At 34.0% G+C, this 20,906-nt stretch overlaps 1 protein-coding gene across 1 annotated transcript in view; it reads left to right on the top strand.

Moving 5' to 3' along the window:
• Positions 1-20,906, top strand: part of LOC124233810 (low-density lipoprotein receptor-related protein 1B-like) — a 792,861-nt gene that overhangs the window by 78,602 nt on the left and 693,353 nt on the right. The window contains exons 11-12 of the mRNA XM_046651030.1: positions 847-972; positions 8,101-8,217. Of these exons, the coding sequence (XP_046506986.1) occupies positions 847-972; positions 8,101-8,217 (243 nt within the window). The remainder of the gene's footprint in view (positions 1-846; positions 973-8,100; positions 8,218-20,906) is intronic.

Below are 20,906 nucleotides of genomic sequence, written 5' to 3'. Positions count from 1 at the left end.
ATGTTGAAGTTGTGAAACAAATACTAAAGAGCATGCCAATTCAGTTAGGAATTTTGCCTCCAGAAAGCAGGAAAAATAATCACAGGAGGTTAACTTTAAGATAGTCTCCTGTGGTGCTTAGATATTGGAGGTTTAATCTTAGCTGTGCACAGCTTCCCATGTGAGGATTGGTCTTCTCCTCACTATATCTTGTGGTTGCATTTTTATTTGTTTGTACTAGGGGAGAAAATTCATGATGATCATTTTTATTACTAAAACTATGCAGGATCTCATATTTAGCATCAACTCCAGGTCACAAGTGATGCATTTTTCTTTTCCGTATTTTCCCTCCAGTCCCCAGAAACATTGTAGAAAACGTAGGAAAATTAAGCTTATTTAATATTACGAGAAATATTTGAGTGGATGTATGGTTTAAAAAGAAAACAAGTATTTCGGATATGTGATTAAATCATTTGTTACATACTTGTTAGGCTTCACATTAAAATTTGAGGTTAATTTTAAATGTTTTTGGTAAAAATTCTGAAATTGAGTCACCTATTGTGATAAGGAATGGGGAAACAAATTAGTGATATAGTTGATTTTAGTGAAGACATTAAAAGTGAATAGTTTCTTTTTATATAAGTTTTAATTACTTGATGTCCTCTATGAAAATGTTACATTTTAACAGAGCCTAGAATATTAATATTTTCTATAAGATATGAGACAGTGAATGACAGAAGTTATGGCATTTATTGTACTATATTATTATTACTGTAACTTTTCCATAACTATCTATAATAATCCTAATTTTATCCAATTTAAATCATTAAACTTACTTGTCCTCTCCCTCCATCCCCCCCATCCCAGTCAATCATAGTTGTCCTGATGATCAGTTTAAATGCAAGAATAATCGCTGTATCCCCAAGAGATGGCTTTGTGATGGAGCTAATGATTGTGGGAGCAATGAAGACGAATCCAATCAAACTTGCGCAGGTAAAGGTTTGTTTGGATATATATACACACACTTAAATCTCTTCCAAAGTTAGTTTTCATAAAAATGCAGGTCAATGCTTTGAAGTAAACTGAACTTTCCTAGTGCTGATGATCTGATTATTGCAGTAGTAAGTGAATTCAGTTTGAGGCCTGAAAAGCTAGAATACAAATTATCTTTTACTTAATCTTTGGGCATGACTCTGCTTTCCAAAGTAATTTGGCACTTTATCTATCCATATGGGTTGACTGTCAATTTACTACTTGGACAAGACTTGTCCCTGCTAAATCTTACTTGGCAGTGGAGGTTGAGGTTTGTTAGCATGCTGTGATGTAGGCCATCTCACAAGAAGAACTATTTTTTTTTTACCTTGAAAAAATAATTTATGTATTTTATTTAGTCTGCTGTAGAATACCTCTGTGAATAGTTTCCCGTTCCTGGCACATTATTTATGTGATGTAGCTTAGGTTTTTTTTTTCATGAAGTCCCAAGACCACTAAGCCTATTTATATTTCCATATTATTTATCCCATTGTAATAAATCTTTGAATCCCCAGCCAGATTCCCACTGAATGGGAATATACAGCTTGTGGTACAGGTTACAACAGAGTGCCAGAAAGGTCATTATTAGTCAGATAAGTATTGAAAAATGATAGTGAGTAGCAATAGCCGGTGCTTCTCTTTAAATGATGAAGAAAATATAGTATATTTGATGACTTATATTGATATGATCAGTAAAAATAGATTTTTAATCATCACGTACAGCAACATCAAAACATATCAACCTCCTTGCTTTCTCTATTTGCCAAAATAAGCTTTACTAAATAAAAATTATTATAAACTATTAGTGAAAACTGTAGAGGCAGCATCTAGAGAAAAGACTGAGGTCAAGAAACCTGGTTTGTACTCTTGGTTTTGCTACTGGTTTTCTCTTGGAAAGACTTGTACCTCTCTGTACCTCATATATAAATTAACTAGAAATGTTTACAAAGAGCTTTTTACCATGTCCTAAGCAACAATGACAAGAACAAAGCAGTTACCATTCCATAATCTTAACCCTCATCTTATATTCAATTTTTTCCATAGTGACATATTTCCTGAGGCTCCATGAGTTGGTTATTCTCTTGTCCCTTGATTAAAAGCTTGATCCAATATTTTAGAGTAACTGATTTATTTTCAAGATATTTTGTGTGTCTTGTAAAGTTGTTTTACAAAAGACTTTCTAAGGGACATCTAGAGACCATCTGGTCCTAGGTCCCTGCCTTCAAGTTCATTCATTTCATAGATGAAGCATTGGAGAAGGGACTTGCCTTACTCACATCATTGGTAAGCGTTCAGGGGAAACTCAATCCATGAGTTCTGTCTCCAAGGCCATTGCTCTTTTTATCAAACTATGTTATCCTGAGGATTAGCTAGAATTTTAGGTCTGGTCAATTTAACTTTGCCCAGGTTGCCCTTACAATATGGCTATAATTTACAGTAAAGCATCTTTCTAAGCTAGTGCAATTATTATTCTTTTAAGGTTAAGGTTCAATTCAGTGACTATGCTTCATTACATCCTAAACAGATAGATCTGCTTTCACCTTAAAATAAAAGGTATTGCTGACTTAATTAATCACATCATGTCTGCTTCATTTCTATTATGTTTTTAAGATTTACTTGTTTCTATATGATTTTTACAGGGGTATTGAGGATAGACTAGCTACTTATAGCAGTAAAAACGGAAATGCTATGTATAAGAGCAGATAAAACAATATCAATCCTAATTAGTAAGATTTCTAAGACACTCCAGGCCTGTAGTCCTCTAGGAAATAGAACACAACTTACTTACACCTCAAGTGCCACTTTAAGTGATGTCAGCTGAGGTCTGTCACTCAGTACTAGGTCTTCTTGTTGATATATTTATGATAGCTATGTTTACTGCACACCTTAAGAAACTGAATAAAAAGAACAAAGAGAAAAATAAATATGCCTTCTAGTTTTGAAAACTAAGTGCTTCTTGTTAGTTTTGAAAACTAGTGCTTAGTTTTGAAAACTAAGTGCTCACAACATGCTGTTGTGTTTTGATGTATTTCCATTTTGTCTTACCAAAATAAATAAATAAGTCACATAGCTCATCATCTTGGAAAGATATGGTAAATTCATTAGATTATGTCCTTGGCTGGATCATTTCTATGCATTTCTAGATATAGGCATATACATAGACATGTATCCTAGATAAAAGATTTCCCATCGGGGGATTATTTTGTAATTGATCCACTGTCCAGTAGCCTTTAGCATGGTGACTACTTTACATCTAAAAGAAAATCCTTTTCTACAAGAAATCAATTTCCTATTTGTTCTTTTGGGATTTCTCCTTCATAAAGCAACTAATTCAATAAATATTTATCATGGCATTGGAGATAGGATGAGGAAAAATACACAATACCTTTCCTTGAGAAGCTAAGAGTGAAGATGGAAAGACATGTAAACAGGCCATTCTAATGCAATATTCAAGGCGCCAAGTTGAACTACATGGGAGGATATAGGAAGAACAACTAATTTAGTTCTTAGCTATCTTGGAAGGATTCCTGAAGGAGGTGATGTCCAAGCTAAGCCTTAAGGAAAAAAAGCATAAGAAAAACACCTAAATAACAGTTCAATCCATTTAATTAGGAAAAATAAATAATCTGATAAAACCAAGCATTGGCAAAGTTGTGGAAAAAAAGGAACTGTCATACACTCTTGGTGGGTGTGTAAACTGATTTTCTACATTGGAAAGCAGTTTGGCCGAATCCAATCCATGTAAAGATGTGCATGCTTTGCACTTCGCAACTACATTTTTAGGTTTATACTCTAACACCTGCACACAAGGAGACCTGAATAAGAATTTCTTTTCCCTTATGCTGGTAATAGTGAAAATTTAGAAACAACTCAAATGCCCATTAATACGAGAATAGATATATTGTGCTATAATCACGTAATGGAATGCTATTCATAATTTAAATGAATAAACTAGAACTCAGATATCAATGGGAATGAATTTCAAAAACAATGTTAAAAAAATGAGTTGCAGAATATAAACAATTTAGTACCATTTACATGAAATATAAAAGTACAAAACAAGGGGCCAGCCCCATAGCATAGTGGTTAAGTTTGGCATGCTGCGCTTCAGCGGCCCAGGTTAATGGGTTCGGATCCTGGGTGCAGACCTACACTATTCATCAGCCATGCTGTGGCGGTGACTGACATATAAAGTGGAGAAAGATTGGGACAGATGTTAGCTCAGGGCTAATCCTCCTCAGCAAAAACAAAACAAAGCAAAAGCAAAAGAAAACAAAGCAATTCGATGTATGCTTCCTGATTTATAAATGTGTAAGAATAGGATTAAAAGTATGTCTGGAAATGAAAAACGAAAACAAATTAAGGATAGTTGTTACCTCTAGAAAGAGAAGGAAATGTGATTTGAAAATTGCATAAGGGACTTCAATTGTAACTATAATACCTTTCTTTCTTAAATAAAGCAAAAAATTCTGTAGTAAATACAGAAAAAAATATTGATTTGATATGGCTATATGATGGCAAACAGGTGTTGATATTATTCTCAATGCTTTTCTAGGTAATAGAAATACTTTACTAGAAAAAAAATGAATGATTAATTGGCATAGATTGTGGAAGATAAAATGAATTGAAAAGAAGAGAGAGGTTTGGAGAGTGCCTGGAAGAGGAAACTGCTATACACGGGGGACAGGAAAGGGCTGACAGTCAGGGGCTTGGTAGTTGTTCTCCCTCAAGAGAAAAAAATATTTTTATCTACTTATGAGGGAGATCCAGAGGCCAAAGATGAGAAGTAGTTAGATTTGAAATTCTTTTTTCTCATAGCAACATGATAATTCTTGGATTCAAGCCTAGGCAATTTCACACAGCATTTTCCCACAGCCCAGAACTCTGGTTAGATTCTGTAATGTTTATTCTTCTCGTATCCTCCACAAATTCTGACTAAATTCAAACTAGATAGATATAGTTGCATTAAGAAACCCAATGTATTAAAAAATTAGACTTTTTTTTTTACCAACATAAAGAGTGTATTTTGATATGACATAGACTTTGTTTAGAATAGAATGATTTGCTTGACGTATAGCGAAGGTAAAGTTTAGGAATAATGTGTTACACTCTGTGCTTCTCCTCCTCCTCCTTATTGTTCTGTGCCTTGTGGGATTTCACGCTGCTACATGGCTGCAGGAGAAGCATAATTAGTGATGGGTAGAAAAAATTCACATTGTGACAGTGAATTTCTGACTCACTGCTAGATAAATAATTCCACTGAGGAGGTGTAAATTTCCTCTTCATTAGAGCAGCGTTTGCTACAAAATTAGTCTTCGGGGGCAGCTCTGCTAATCTCACCTCCAAACTGCTTAGATCTGATGGAGACAAAACTGAAAAAGTAAAGGTTGTGTCTTCTTGATACAAATCCAGTGATTAGAAAGTGATAATTTAGTCAGTCTGATTATATCACGTAGACAGACAATCCTTGTAGATTTGTCTACATCTTTCTCATCTGAAATCAGTTAAATTTGCCTGGTAGCCTAAGCAGATCGTTTTATCCATAATTAGAACAGACAATGAATTCATATATTTTCAGGGCATACTATGCCTCAATAATAAGCCAGTAAATACTCTTTGGAGTGATAGGTCATAAAGTTTTTCGAGCTTCAGAGTTAATGAATTCTCACACCATCACAAATTCTCACACCATCACAATGTGAGATAGGTCATGCACAATGTGAGACAGGCTCTTAGGAGTTCTTTCCCATTCTCCTCTCTAATCACCAAGACTTTCCTAATGAAAGAAAACAATCTGAGGAAACTTGCTAGAATTAAACTTGAACAATTATGAGAGAGTACAGTGGCATAAGAATATCAAATAAAAGAAAACTGTATTGGAAAATTTGATTGATATATTCTTTTTGTGGGGTCAGTTAGAATTAACTAAAGATGAAGATATTTGATATCTTTTTCTTTAAAGCAAGAAAACAAGAAAGACTGAAGGAATGGAATAAGGAATGAGGGAAGAAAGGAGACATGTAGGACAGAAAGAAAATTGGAGAGAAAGAAAAGAAAAGAGGGAGGGAGAGAGGAAGAAAGGAAAGAACAAAAGAAAGGAGGGAGGGAGGAACAATTGCAAAGGAAACCCTCATTAAATTTCTCTTAAAACTTTTCAAAAGGTAAAAAGCATTTAGTGCAAGTAGTGAAACAATACAGAGACATGGAAGAAAAAACATTATTAATCTCCCTCACACCTCTATGCCCTGCCTTTACCAGCAACTAAACTAATGTCAACATCTTCATCCTTCTCTAGGCTAGTGCAAATATATACCTAATATTTCTAAGTAAACACAGTGTTATTAAAACTACCTAGGAACTTTGTTGATTTATAATTTGACAGAAAATCAGTAGAATTAGCCAAATGAGACAACATAAAAATATTTAATCCTACTTTAAATTTCAAGATTGAAAACTTCAGAAGCATATGTGTTTGTTGGGATACTTAAAATCTGTTCATTTAAAACAAATTATCAACTTACAAAATGGGAAAAATTTAATATTACATAAAATATTTTAGATTAGGGACCCTTATCCACATAAAGAAAGCGAAATACATGGTATAATAATTTTCCTGGTATTTCTAATTATAGACACTAGGAATAGACATGATATATCCAATCTAATATATCAAAGCAAACCACTAATTTTTTCATTTGTTTTTCTGAAGTAATCTTTAAGTATTCGCTAATAATGAATATACATCTTTACATTACAAGTACACTTTGCTTAAGATAACTACTATGTAACTTTTAAGCAATCATTTTAAATGATACCTGATTTATGGAAAGCCATTTTAGTGTGTTTGGATGATTTGGCTTTGAACCACTCTCTTTTATACCAACCATGGGTATCCAAGGTCACAGGGTGTTTTGATGAATCAGAAACACATCCTTATGATTCTCAAGGCCAGGAAACAAGAGGAAATCTACAAAGTAAGCAATGTTCTCTTATCATAGCCACAGAAACCCAGACCCTAATTGTTCCTCATCTAACCCAAATATTGATAGGTTTGAGTATCCTGTTCCCAAGATTTCCCACTCCTTTCTCTGATGCAATAAAGAGAAAGGATGGCTGAGATACTGATACTCATGAAGACAGATTAATACTCATGTAGACAGATTAAGCTCAGATGGACAAAAGAAACAACAAAAGAAAGTGAAACATTTTAAAATAACTAAGTATGCAACAACCTAAAGCCTGGGAAAAGAATTAGGGAAGCTATCTAGGCTTTCATGCTTTCAAAAGTTGACCTGGTTGTAATAGAAAAAAGCAATCAAAGTCCTTGTAGAAATAACCCCTTTACTAAATAATTTTCAACCACTGCCTTCGGGTAACAAAGAAAATAAGGTTCTTGTGTGTGTGCACTGAAACCCTTAAGAGAGGCCACGGCAAGTTCATTAATATACTTTGATTAAAAAGTTATACATTTTTATATAACTGTGCTGAAAAGTAAGTTAAAAAATCTATTTTAAGGCTAAATATATGTTTTAGAAAATACTTTCTGCCTTCTCACTCTGTACGTTGGATCATTTAGAGATGAAGAAATAAATTCTTTGAAAATGTTAGAGGAAAAGGACAATTTTGACCCCATGATTAGAAACTGGATGCTCTGAGATGCTCTCCAAATCCTTCCTCCTACATTACAGCAAACGTTTTCTTGGTTTACGGGCAAATGCTATGCAAAATTCTTTATTGTTAATTAAAAGTTGGATGAAATTTCATTCAACCATATATTCATAAGCATGTGCCAGGCAAAAATTTTTAAATAATGAATTCATAACTTCATTTATGGAAGTGTGTGAGGATTACTGAATATCTTGTCACTTAGCAGTCACTTTAATTGAAGGGCAAAGCATGTGAAATTTAGAGAAGATAAGCAAGTTGGCATTGTCAAAAATTAAATAAAAAATTACTTTTAAAATATTTTACCTAATAGAGCAATATAGTATCTTGTGTATAAAAGAGATATTGCATGATTTATTTTATCTTTAATGTTGTTCGAAAGACCTATAAATTTATTCTTTGTACATTAATTGATCATCACAGCCAGAACATGCCAGGTGGACCAGTTTTCTTGTGGAAACGGACGCTGCATTCCCAGAGCATGGCTGTGTGACAGGGAAGACGACTGTGGTGACCAGACAGATGAAATGGCATCTTGTGGTAAGTTGTGAGTGAAACATGCTGTTAGCAGCAACTGTGTCAGATACAAGATTCTATCACTATAATCTCTCTTAAAAGGCTATTTATTTATTTGTAAATACAAGTTGACAAGGCAGAAGATCTGCTACTTTTCATTACTGCCTTTTGGGCCTGAGTGTGTCCTTTCATGATAACTTCAAAATATATCCCATTCATGAGGCAGTAACCATATCCTCGGTTAAAATAAATGGATCCAAACATTGCAGAATTTATTAGAAAGTGATTATTATAAGGCTAACAGGACATTCTCCAATGTTCATTGTTAATCTTATGCCTATAATGATTAAATTTTTCAAACAGAGTAACTCATTGAGTAAGATTTGGAGTAAGTGAGAAGGACCTGTTTCTTGTTGACATGCATGTGTTATGTTCTTGGAGTAATAAACAATATGGGTGGAGATTACATAGTTGGTAAACCACTTGTTTCATTTCTATAGATATATGATTCTCAAGGGAAAAACTGTTGTTAGTTTAAGACATTTTGTTAATGGCAAAATTCCTGGTCACTTTCCATTATTCCTCCTACTTTTGAAAACTAGTAAAATTTATTGTTACATAAAGTTGCAAATTTAATTACTCTCATTTGTACCTGTATATCGATATAGTTTATTATCATTTATCTTGTTAATGTATAGTGAAACATAACAAGGGAGTGAACCAGATTTTCTAAGATGTGTGCTTTATTTCAGGCATGCCTTATGAATTTTTAAAATTATTATGGGGAAACATATTAGACATGCTTAGCACATTTATTAAAAATATTATGCAATTGAGTATATATTTTTAATAATTTAATTCCATGTTATAATAATTCTAACAGGTGGAAAATGTGGGGGTTTGTTTATCCCTCAATTTAAATGGCTCTATTTAGGCAATACATTCTCTGTTTACCTAACTCTTTCTTTTAAAAATTTTCTTATACTGAACTTTAAGTCCCTGTAGACATTTGAGTTTATAACCTCTAAATAAAGTTTAAAGTAAGTAGTACGATTTGACATTTAAAGAAGACAATAGCAGTGTTGAAGAAGAAAGCAATAGAGAATCACACAATAACAATTCATCATACATTTTACGTGCAGAATTTCCAAACCCTAGCCAATAAAGAGGGTTGAACAGTATATTCTCTCTCCTTTCCAATGTCCAGACTAATCATATGGTCCAAAAGATGGCTGGGTCTGCTTCTAGGTGGCTCTATTTTTGAGGAAAATTTGATTTCTTTTCTGTTCTCAGCATCTTCATCCAGAATGTACCAGAAAAATAACAAGCAACCCGAAAACGTTAAATACAGAGAAGCCCTGGAATGAGAGTCCCAATTCAGATAAGAAATGTCATGAAAACAATATAGAGTAGGAAAATAATAATGAGCTCCTTAGAAAACTTCAAGTAGGTCTTTGATCTATCTTGTTTTTGGTAATAGGTCTGGAATAAGACCTTTATTTTAATGATAATTTATTTGACTCAAAAGGAGGAAAAAAATCCTAAAATTTCAATAATAATTGAAATAATCATACCAGTAAACGTACATCCTTTTCATTAGGTGTGGAAAAGAGGGATTAGAGGGGGTCCAGACACATATTTTCTTATTGAATCTTTACAACAAATATATGAGAAACATATTACCATCCACATTTTACAGAAAAGGGAATCAAAATTTAGAGACATTTAGTAATTTGCTTGAGATCGCAAGGCTAAAAAATAGCAGAACCGGGGTATGAATCCAGGTATGATTGAACCTAAAACTCAGCCATTTCAAGTTGATTTTGTTTGGGAGCCATGGATAGGGTACAAATAGGGAGTAGTTACTGCCATTATACATATCCTTGAATATCTTATTTAAATGCACATAACATCTATAAGGAATTTTATTAATTGGCATGTTGGTAAATCTTTTAACATCTCCTGGTGGGGAGGATCCTTGATCTAGTGTTTGCCTATTATTGTGATGTAAATACTTTGACCACGGGCAATATCAAGTTGTCAACATGACTGTCTGAATGTGGACTGGGAAAGGATATGCATACCAATATGCAATATTTTCACATTACAGATACACAATTTACATAGTAGATGTAAATAACTTCAAAAGCAAAATAATTAGGAAATTATGAACCTTGAGTATTTATTCCCCTTGTTTTCAACATTATTTATTTAATCATAAATTTATATAATTTTTTTTCCATAATGACTGTGTGTTTAACAACTGACAGAAAAACTGAGTCCTTGAAAATTTGAAAATCGGCACTTGCAAGCTGGTGCAGATGCCTATGGTACATCACTGGATATAAAGACATTGTGAAATTTAGTTGTCAGATATAGTTCAGTTCTGAATGATAGCCCAATCTTAAAAAGTGATAATAAACCACATGTGTTAGTCTCAGTGCTGTTTCCCTTTTACAATATGAGAAACTTGTGTCTCTCCAAACATGGTCTTCTCTTTAGTAACATACATTTATCTTTCAGATTGTCATTTTAAATCAAAATCTATGGAGTAGAGAAGCTGATAATGAAGCTCGGTAGGCACAATCTCACTCTTCAAGTTGTAGGAGAGAATGGCATAGATTTCTTTCATAACAGAAATTATCTCTGCACTGAATGCAATATGACAAAATATTATAAATTGCTTAATTCACTGTATTTTTTTTTAAAAAAGCAGTCAATTTACTTGGCAATAATCTAGAAATGAATATAGGTTTAACTAATTCCCAGTTTTATTAAGCATCATTATAAAATTTGGACAGATCATATTTCATTTTTCCCATTGGAACTAGCCAAGTTCCCATAGGTTTAATCCTACTAGGAGACTGCAATTACTTTTTTTTTTTACACTTCAGCTCCACGAGCAGCCTCTGTTATGTTTAATAACTACTGTTTTACACTGAAAATAATATTAAAATTTGGATTTGAAAATATGCGAAACCCATGATTAGAAACGCTTCTGGTAGTAATTAGTAGCTGAAGGTACTGCACTGAGGGTCAAATTTTCAGTAGAATTCACTAGCACCTGTTTACAAACCTGATTCATTTTACTTGCATTTCCCTTTACAACAAGTTAATTGCTCATTTTAGGTTGAGACTATATGTGGGCAAACACTCAGACAATTGGGAAGGCCCTTGAGAATTCTCCCTTAATCTTTAAGCCATCTTTGAACTTTTTTAGTTGTCTTCATGTGTAGAAAGGAGACTGTGTAAATTGGTGCTGCAAATAAGAGAGGATATGCTAAAATTGTGAAGCCTGTGTTAGAAGTGAACTGTGTGTCAAGGAACTAAATGGTCAATCTCATGACAAAGATATGATTTAGCATTGGTTCTCAACTTTAGCTGTCAATAAAAGAATCACCTGAGGAGCTTTAAAATCACCTGCCCACGCCTCAGCTCAGACTAATTAAATAATCTCTGAGTGTGGGACCCAAGATTTAGTGTTTTTAATGTTTTCCAAGTGGTATGAATGTGCACTCAAGTCTGAGAACTGTACTTAAGGCAGTGGTTCTCAAACTTAAACAAGTATCAGAATCTCCTGGAGGGCTTGTTAAAAACAGAATGCTGGGACCCATTCCCAGAGTCTCGGATCCTGTAGATCTTTGATGGGATCCAAGAATTTACATTTCGAACAAATTCCCAAGTTGATGCTCATGCTACCAGTCCAGGGACCACACTTTAGGATCCACTGATTTAAGGGAACACCTTTCATATTTGATTTTATCTTACATGCACTTAATGACATAATTATGATTATATATGCAAAACCAGGATGGAAGTGAGTATCCAGACAAATTTTCTTGCCATCTCCAAATTACAGCATTAAATATGAGTATTTCATGATTAAACATAAGAATATTTCAAACTCACATTTTGCCTCTTGGACATTTTAAGATCAAAAACAGTATGGTGGTTTATTTTAAACTTTAACAATTTTGGGGTCGTTCTCTCTTCCAAATATCTCAACATAGCTTACATTTATTATTATTTTTTAATAAATATTCCTTAATGTGAATTGGTAACTTCTGGTTTGTTCGAAGAGTTTAACTTCAGAAAATATACAAAGTTTGTTGAAAGATTTAAAAACCATTCAATGGAGTATAAATAAAAATCCACTAAAATTTGCAAAGTTAATATTACTCCGTTTTATGAATGTTCCTCTTTTAAATCTTTAAAGATAGTAGAATTCTGTCTCATGTATCTGGAATCTTACTTGTAAGTGTACTTATAATTTTACTCCACATAACTAAGGAGCAAAGAGTATCAGAAAGAGAATGGGCAAGGATCAGACACAAGCAAGAAGAGAGAGCGAGTTATCAAAAAGAAATCATTTCCCAGTTAAATCAGGGTATGTTGCAGCAGATATTTTCAACTACATTATTAGAAAACAAAGTTCCTGATTAAGTTTAACATTATTATTTTTTAATTTTGCAAGAAAAAACTGTATATGTGTGTAACAAATTTAATGAGGATCATTAACCCAGTGGAGCAGTGACAAAATGTGATTATTGCCAAGCACTGCTTTCCACTGCTTTGTCATTCCTTAATAACCTCTTGGCAGACCCAATGACTGGTAACTTTTAGATTCTATAACTTGATCCAACCGACTTCGAAATTCCAGTATTATATCTTAGTCAGAGCTCTCTCCTCCCCCATTGCCATCTAGACTTGAGATTCTAGGAACTGGGATGAGAGGAGAATGTGTTCTGTTTTTTCACTCTCTACTTCTCCTCACTTCTAGTCTTAGTTCTTCTGGCAGAGAGGACAGATGGAGAAAATGGGTAACATCTTTTTAAGAAGGTCTAGTGGTAAACTTCTCTCTGGTTCTCTGAATATCACAGCCCTGTGACACATGAGAAATACAGCTCTCTTGAGAGGCTCTTATGTGAGATCTTCAGAGAGGCCTGAGGTCTCACTTCTCTTTAGAGCTCCTTGAACCTCCTCTTTCTTTTGTTTTTCCTTCTCCCTTCTTCAGAATTCCCTCACATCAAGACCCGGATCTCTTTTATCTCCATCCCTCATCCTTCCCACCACAGATGGTCTATAGTTGCTAGAATCGCCCTTGCTTAGTAGGCTGCTCTCTTGGTTGCATTACTGTTATGATAAAAAAAAAAAACAGTTTTGCTATCTTTTGCTGGGTCCACTTTTTTGCTCTCCCAAACGTGATCAGGCTGCTCTCTTGATGACCCATCTCTTGGACTTGCCACTTCTCTCCAGTGTTTTCTTCTTCTCTAGATGCTGGGTAAAATGGTAATTCTACTTCCTGAGCAGCATCCTATCAGTTCCCTTTTTTTATGCAGCAGTAAAATTTCGTGAATGATTCTCATGGAGCCTCCTTCCCTTGAATACGGTTTCTGCATAAGGTTGACTTGTGGAGTACTCTCCTCTTATAAGGAATGGCTGCAAATACTGGGTTCTCTCTATAGAATGTGGGGGCATTTAGCTTCTCCTTGTTGCTAGTATTGGATCTAAGTGGGTCAGTGCCACGGCAAAAGGAAGAATTCCACTATTACATGTATTTGTTTACTTAACTCACTCAATCAGTTTTTCTCTCTCTTCTCTCTCCCTTTCTCCCTTCTTATTTCCTGCTAAAGCAGGGAGGCACATGCCTACCAATGCAAATAAGCACACAAGTTTATTCAATGCATGGAAATTTAGAAGGAATAAGAAAAACCACCCATTTTAGCCCCTCACATTATAAATAAGGAAACTGAAGCACTGAACATTGTATGTCCAGAGTTGCAGAATGAATTAATAGATGTGGCAAGCATTGGATCTCAGGCTCATTCACTCCTAGTTTTCTATTCCAGAGAATCACAGACTTTGCTTGTTGTCTGTAGATGTTATATAATTCAGCCTCTCATCCAATATAAGAATTCCTCTAAAACTCGTCTCAGGGATGTTTACCTAGCTCTTGTTTGAATAATTTCAGAAACAAAGGACTGGCCATTTCACAGGGTAGTTAATTCTACTGTTGGACAGTAATGAATTGTCAGAATATTCCTCTTTTGTGGAGTCAACATCTGTGTTCCTAAAGATTCTACTCACTAGGACTTACTCTGTCCTGTGAAGCTACAGTTTGAATCTATAACCTTGTCCACAGGATCACTCTTTAGATCACCAAAAACACCATCTTGTCTATGTAAGCCTTCTCTTTTACAGGTTAAACACATCACTTTGTTCAAATTTCCTTACATGACCATTTGTCATCTCTGTTCCTACCAATTACCCTACTATGCATACGCTTGGATTTTCAATGACCTTAGTAAAATGAATGGCCTAAAATGGGGAGTTGGTGTTCAATGGGTATGGAGTTTCAGTTTTGCAAGATGAAAAAGTTCTAGGGATCTATTGCACAACAATGTGAATAGGGTTAACACTACAGAACTGTACTCTTAAAAATGGTTAAAATGTAAATTTTATGTGTTTTTACCACAATTTAAAAAGTTCAGGCCTAGAATTGAACAGAACATAGTACCCCATATGTGATATTTTTGCAACAGATCATAGTGGGATTATTACCCGCTTCTGTTAAAGCAGTCTTGGATGTCAGCCTTGTCATGTAACTCACAGGTTGAGTTTCTGGTTAATTAAAATATCTAAGCTTTTCTTCTAGACTAGATCACTCTTTTTGGGTACTTTCAATGTGTAGATTTCAAAATTATTTTGTTTTCTTTGATATGATTCTTCCTTATCCATATATTTCAGAATATGAACATAGGTGGGGTCTTTTGCACTCCAAACTGTTACTCTTACCTCCATCCTCCTGTAACTCTTAGCTCCCTGCAATTTTGCAGTTTTGAATCCATAATACTAAAGACGTCTTCTAGTTTTGTGTAATTTAAACATTTGATAAACATAGCTTTGAAGGCTGTAACCAAATCGTGGTGACAAAGGCACGAACCTCTTGGCGAGCAATTAAAAACATCCTTCTGGGGAAAATTCATCCCATAATTAAAACTCTGTGGATACGGTTTTGAAGCGAGTACTCATCCACTTAAATTTACCATCATCTTGCTTTTTGATACTTTCATTTATCATCATAAGGTTTCTCAAAAATATTGCTAAAAATACAGAAGCACTCTGTTTTTGGCATTTTCATGAAATATACTTATCTAAAAATTGTCTAGCAAATAAATGAAGTTAGTTTGGCAAATAGTCTCTTTAAAAATGTTGACAAAATAATATGTTAATGAGTTCATCCAGAATTATTATTGGAGATATATGTAAACTTTACCTCTCCATAGTTTCCAAATTTTCACTCATTTTTGGAATTGGGATAATATTATTTTCCATTTTCCAGCTTTCATTCATCTTTTTCATCTTCCCTTATTCTGAAATCACTGTCAATATTCTAAGATCAAAAATGTTTGAGGTTTTATTATCTGTTTGATAACGTGTCTCAATATGAAGATAAACTCATTTTTAGCAATTAGGTGTTATATTTTTCTGTGATTTAGAGCTTTAATTTCCTCTCAAATCTGTTTGTTCTTACATCTCCAATCTGGCAATAATTACTTTTACTAAAATGATGGAAACCAGACAAATTGAGAAGCTCTTTTTCCTGCCTGTGTCCTGCAAATTTATGCTTGGTATCCCAGATGGTCTTGTTCTGTTTTGTCTTGTTCCATACATTTATATTTAAAGATCCTTATTATTTTTGTTTAGAAATGGGATGCAAACTTCTGTTGTATTCTTGTTATTCTTATAGGTATGAGACATGCTTTTCCATTTGTCTGGTTACAATTCCCTCTTTGTTCATACTTGACTTATAAGCCTCTGTATGCAGAGGAGTGGGAGGTTAAGCAAACCCTGGTGGGGTATATTAAAAGCCACAGGCAGAAATTATTAAAAGCAGCTTTTACTTCCTTGACCTAACTCAGCATTTCCCAGACTTCTTGCTCGAGGATATGAATCACCAGGTGCTTGTAACTGACAAGATTCCCAGCCTTCTACTCCCCTTCCCCAAAGATCCCCATTCAGGAGGTCATGCATAGAGTCCGGAAATCTGTATTTTGGGAAAAGTACCTCATGTGATTCTTATCCTAAAACAAGACCAGAGAAATTTAAACTCTGTGATTTCAACATTCCCTACAAATTAGAATTTGTTAGGGCTGCTGCAACAAACTGCCACAAACACGATGGCTTAAGACAACAGAAATTTATTCTCTCACTGTTTTGGAGGCTGGAAGTCAAAAATCAAGATATCATCAGCGCCTCCTCCAAAGAGAAACTTTGCTTGTTTTTTCCAGCTTCTGTTGGATCCTGACTCTCCTTGCCTGTGGCAGCATAACTCCAATCTCTTGTCTCCATCTTCCCATGGCCTTCTGCCCTGGCTCTGTCGAATGTCCCTCTCCTTTCTCTTATAAGGACTCAGTCATTGGATTTAGGGCCTGCCTTTAATCCAGGATGCTCTCATCTGGAGATCCTTAACCTAATTACATCTCCAGAGACTCTATTTCTAAAGAAGGTGGCATTCACAGGTACCAGGTTTAGGTTTAGACATATCTTTTCAATACATGCAATTCAACCCATTACACCTGGAGAGCTTTATTGGGCCCTGTACAACCAATTGAATTATAATGGAGGCTCAAGTATAGGTAGTTTTAAAAGGTGTACATATAATTCTAATATGCACCCAGGCTCATGAAACACTCTTCTATTACCTATTATTTAGTTCCCGCCTCCTGCTTACCTTCTTAGCCAGTATCTCTGTTACGTCCCTCCAATCCTCAGATTCTCTTGCTTTTCCATTGTGTCTAGAGCTCTGCGCTACCAGAAGTAATTTGCTGGCTCACCAGCCACTGGGCAATAATAATTCTAACTGCCTCTATGGTGCTGACAGAAATGTAGCCCTTTAAACTTCTGTCAAAGGTAAACATGAATTCTTCAGAGATTTCAACAGCATTGATTTCCTCAGTGGTTTTATACACACACACACACAAATATAAATATCATGAGAATCAAATGAGATAATATATGTAAAATCTAGGTAGTGGTTGGCATCTAGTAGTCATTCAACAAAAATTAGCTAAGATTTGTCTTCTTTTTCCTTCCTTCCAAGTAATTTTCTATTCTTAAATGGGAATATATATGTATATATATTTTTTTCCAGCTGAAGTTGAAGTTGGCCCAATTGAAATTATTTTAGAAAATAGCAGCATTTCCAAATCCTTATTTTTATAAATATTAAATTTAGTGTTTTGAAAAATGCCAGATTAAAGTCCTATATTGATCCAGGAAGCATATCACTTCTTCTATGCTGAGTTGGCATTTTGAAAACAGAAAGCTGTGTGCATATGTCGATGTTTGTATCACGAGTTGCTGCTCATTGCTATGATGAGGTCTTTTCTAGAATTTGAGCAGACCCGAAGTGACTGAAGTCGGGGCACTACCTCAGGGTACACTGCCAAGAAGCAGTCAGGATGTAACTTCTGTGAGTCCTTCTGAGGCCACCTCCTTTCCAGAGCCTCAAGTATAGTGTTTTATTGATCTGTTCTTCAAATATTGTGAAATCTCTGAATATTGTCCACATTAGACAAAGTCCAGCATTTTTATCTACTATGTTCTAGATGCTGGGGTCACAAGGGAAGGCAAGAAGGCAAAGTTTCTTCTTTCAGAGAGGGGAAAAGCCCTCAATAAGTACAAACACAAAATAATTAAAAATTGTGACAAGTGCTATGAAAGAAACAAGAAGCCAAACGACACTTCTACTTAATGTGTTATATGTGAATGTTCTAAATATTGCTGCATTCTTTTTAACAAATAATTTATATATATTTTCTGCTTTAACATATATGAATTCTTTTGTGGTAGTACTGGGTCCTTATATGGTACTGAAATTCTGGGTTCAGTGTATCTGCATGATCTAGTCCATTTCTTCACTATTATTCTACAACTATACAAATAGTATGTATTTACGTGTTTACCACCAATGGTATATATGTACATTTAGCTTTAAAAACTCAGGTAATATATAAATGCTTATAATAAAATCTAGTTCACACTCTAATGGTGTCAACCATTTTTAGCTCTTAGCCATGTTTTCTGTTTACTACCATTTTTTTAGTAAAATATTTAACTACTATTTCTTGATTTCTCAAAATTATACTTGTCTTTTGATTTTCTCTTAAATATAACATATTGCAAGTAAAAATTTTAAATTAAAGCTGTACAAGTAAAGAAAGGTAATTATACAACTTTAAAGAAAGTAATATTATATTGTCAGGATAATGTAATAATTGGTTACCTCATGATTTATTAAAAGCAATTATAAACTATATTGAGAAAATGGGAAAGGGACAGCGTGGAGTACTAAAAGAAAGTAAAATTTCTCATTTTTAATACAGACATTTCAAATGGTATGTAATCAACAAAACAGTAAAATATTGCTTATTGATCAGCTTCATAAATATTCTAGTAAATATTTCTTTGAAAATATTTGCATGTGGAAGAATACATACCAATCATTTGTGATTTCCTTCTGTTATAATAAATATGATATTAATTTTATTTAATTAAGGCATGAGGAAAAGTCTGTATAATATTCTTTTTTGGGAAGCTACATTTTTGCTTTGTGGCTTGGGAAATTATTATTTTTGTGGAATTCCCTTGTGAACACAAGAAAAATATGTATTTTTTATTTGGTCACTGTAAATTTTGACAAATAGATGGATAGAGAAACAGATGTATAGACAGATAGATTGATAGAAGAACAGGTGGTATTGATCAAGCTTATTAATTCATTTTTAATATCCTCTGTATCCTTATTTGTATTTTGCTAGTTTAAGGAGAAGTTAAAAAATAAAAGCAAAGCTCTCTGAAATATATTTTCTTTTGTATATAAAATGGAATAATAAAGGGGCTAGCCTCGTAGCATAGTGATTAAGTTCTCAGGCTCAGCTTTGATGGCCCATGGTTCATGGGTTTGGATCCTGGGTGCAGACCTACACACTGCTCATCAAGCCATGCTGTTGCGGTGTTCCACATACACAAAATAGAGGAAGACTGGCATGGATGTTAGCTCAGGGACAATCTTCCTCAAGCAAAAAGAGGAAGATTGGTAACAGATGTTAGCTTAGGGGCACTCTTACTCACAAAATATGAAAAAGGCAATAATGAAAACTACCTCATAGTGTTGTCATGGGTGCAATAAAATATTTGGATGCCTGACTAATATTTGTGTTTAGTGGTGAGAGCTAACAAATAAGGGCAAAGTAGCTGATTACTCTCAATATACACTAGAGTACATGTGCAAGCCATCGGGCACGACTAGGATTAGTACCATTGATTTACCCCTGGATTTAACTCCTGTAATTTCCATGGGAATGGGAACTCTTCGCATTGAGTGCACTCTTCTTTTTCTTCCTTCTGTCTATTTAGTGGTTTTTATGTTTTCTATGTCAGGAAACACTTAGAAAAATTTGCTGGTTCTAGTTATGTTTGACATTTTACTCCTAATGACCCTGTGATTTCTCATTTGTAATCAGGGTCTGGCAGTATGGAGCTCAATGACAGTTTGATTGCCTGGTGACTTTTATATCGTTAGTATGTGTGAGGGGAAAAAGAATAAGCAAGAGCGAGGACTTAGAAACCATTTATAATCCTAACTATATCTTGAACCAGTATTAATATAATAATCAAAGTCATCTATTTTTGGAGATATCAAAGAAAGTATAATTCATCTGGAGTGTCACTTGCTCCTTTACCCTGAGTGCTTTGCTTTCTTTGTATATAAAAGAAAAGGCACTTGTCTGGGTAGTCTAATTATAGTCAAGATACCAGAATTGTGAATGGACATCAACCAATCAACCAGAGAGCTAGGAACAAGGACTCCCAAAGCATATTGTTTGCACTAAAAAGTCAACATGTATAAGCAATTTGACAAAAATTATTCTTATTAATAATGAGCTAAATTTTTAAATGGTAAAAATGAAATAGAAAAAAAAGTATCCCAGGTAAGTTGACTTCTTTTTCATACCACTAAAAAGTCTATTCCTTTGCTTACACAGTGCTAAAATTACTAATCCTAGAGTATGAATTAGAATAATAAAACTATAACAAAATGCCACATACCATGTAGTTTTTAAAATTTCTGTAATCTTAAAAGGTTGACATTTAAAATAAAATTTGTTTTATTCTTCTTCTCTTGGAGGATGTATTATTATATGTGAGCACACAGAAAGACTAAAATTTCCTGAAATATAGTCTTAAAATATATAGTAAAATTAATTTACTTGAGATACTGACTTTTTACATATTTTTGGTTTTGATATAAATGATCAATCAATTAATTGTTGTTTATTTCATCTGCCACATTTCATTGGGCACTTCTAATTTACTAAAGTTATTTTCTTTAGTTATTACTTTAATCATTTCTTCAAATGAAAAATCTAAATTCATTCTTTAATTATTAACCTTAGGTTTGAATTGAATGTAGACTTATTTTAGTACTAATTATTTTAATTACCAGGGATATCAATGTTAGATATGAATGTTAGATATGAAAAATCTGAAAACTTTTCTACTGCCCTAAAATGTGTAAAAACAGAAAACGTAACTTTTATCTCTCCTACGTTTTTATTCTCACTCACTAGTTCCTTCCCATGAGTATCTATGTATGTTCAATTTTCACCCTCTTTAGATGGTTGCTGAGGTAACAACTGTGGCAATCT

This window comes from Equus quagga, unplaced genomic scaffold, assembly GCF_021613505.1.
Source record: "Equus quagga isolate Etosha38 unplaced genomic scaffold, UCLA_HA_Equagga_1.0 251_RagTag, whole genome shotgun sequence".
Taxonomy (NCBI): Eukaryota; Metazoa; Chordata; class Mammalia; order Perissodactyla; family Equidae; genus Equus; species Equus quagga.
The sequence above is the reverse complement of the archived record's forward strand: the minus strand, read 5'-3'. Positions and strand labels throughout refer to the sequence as shown.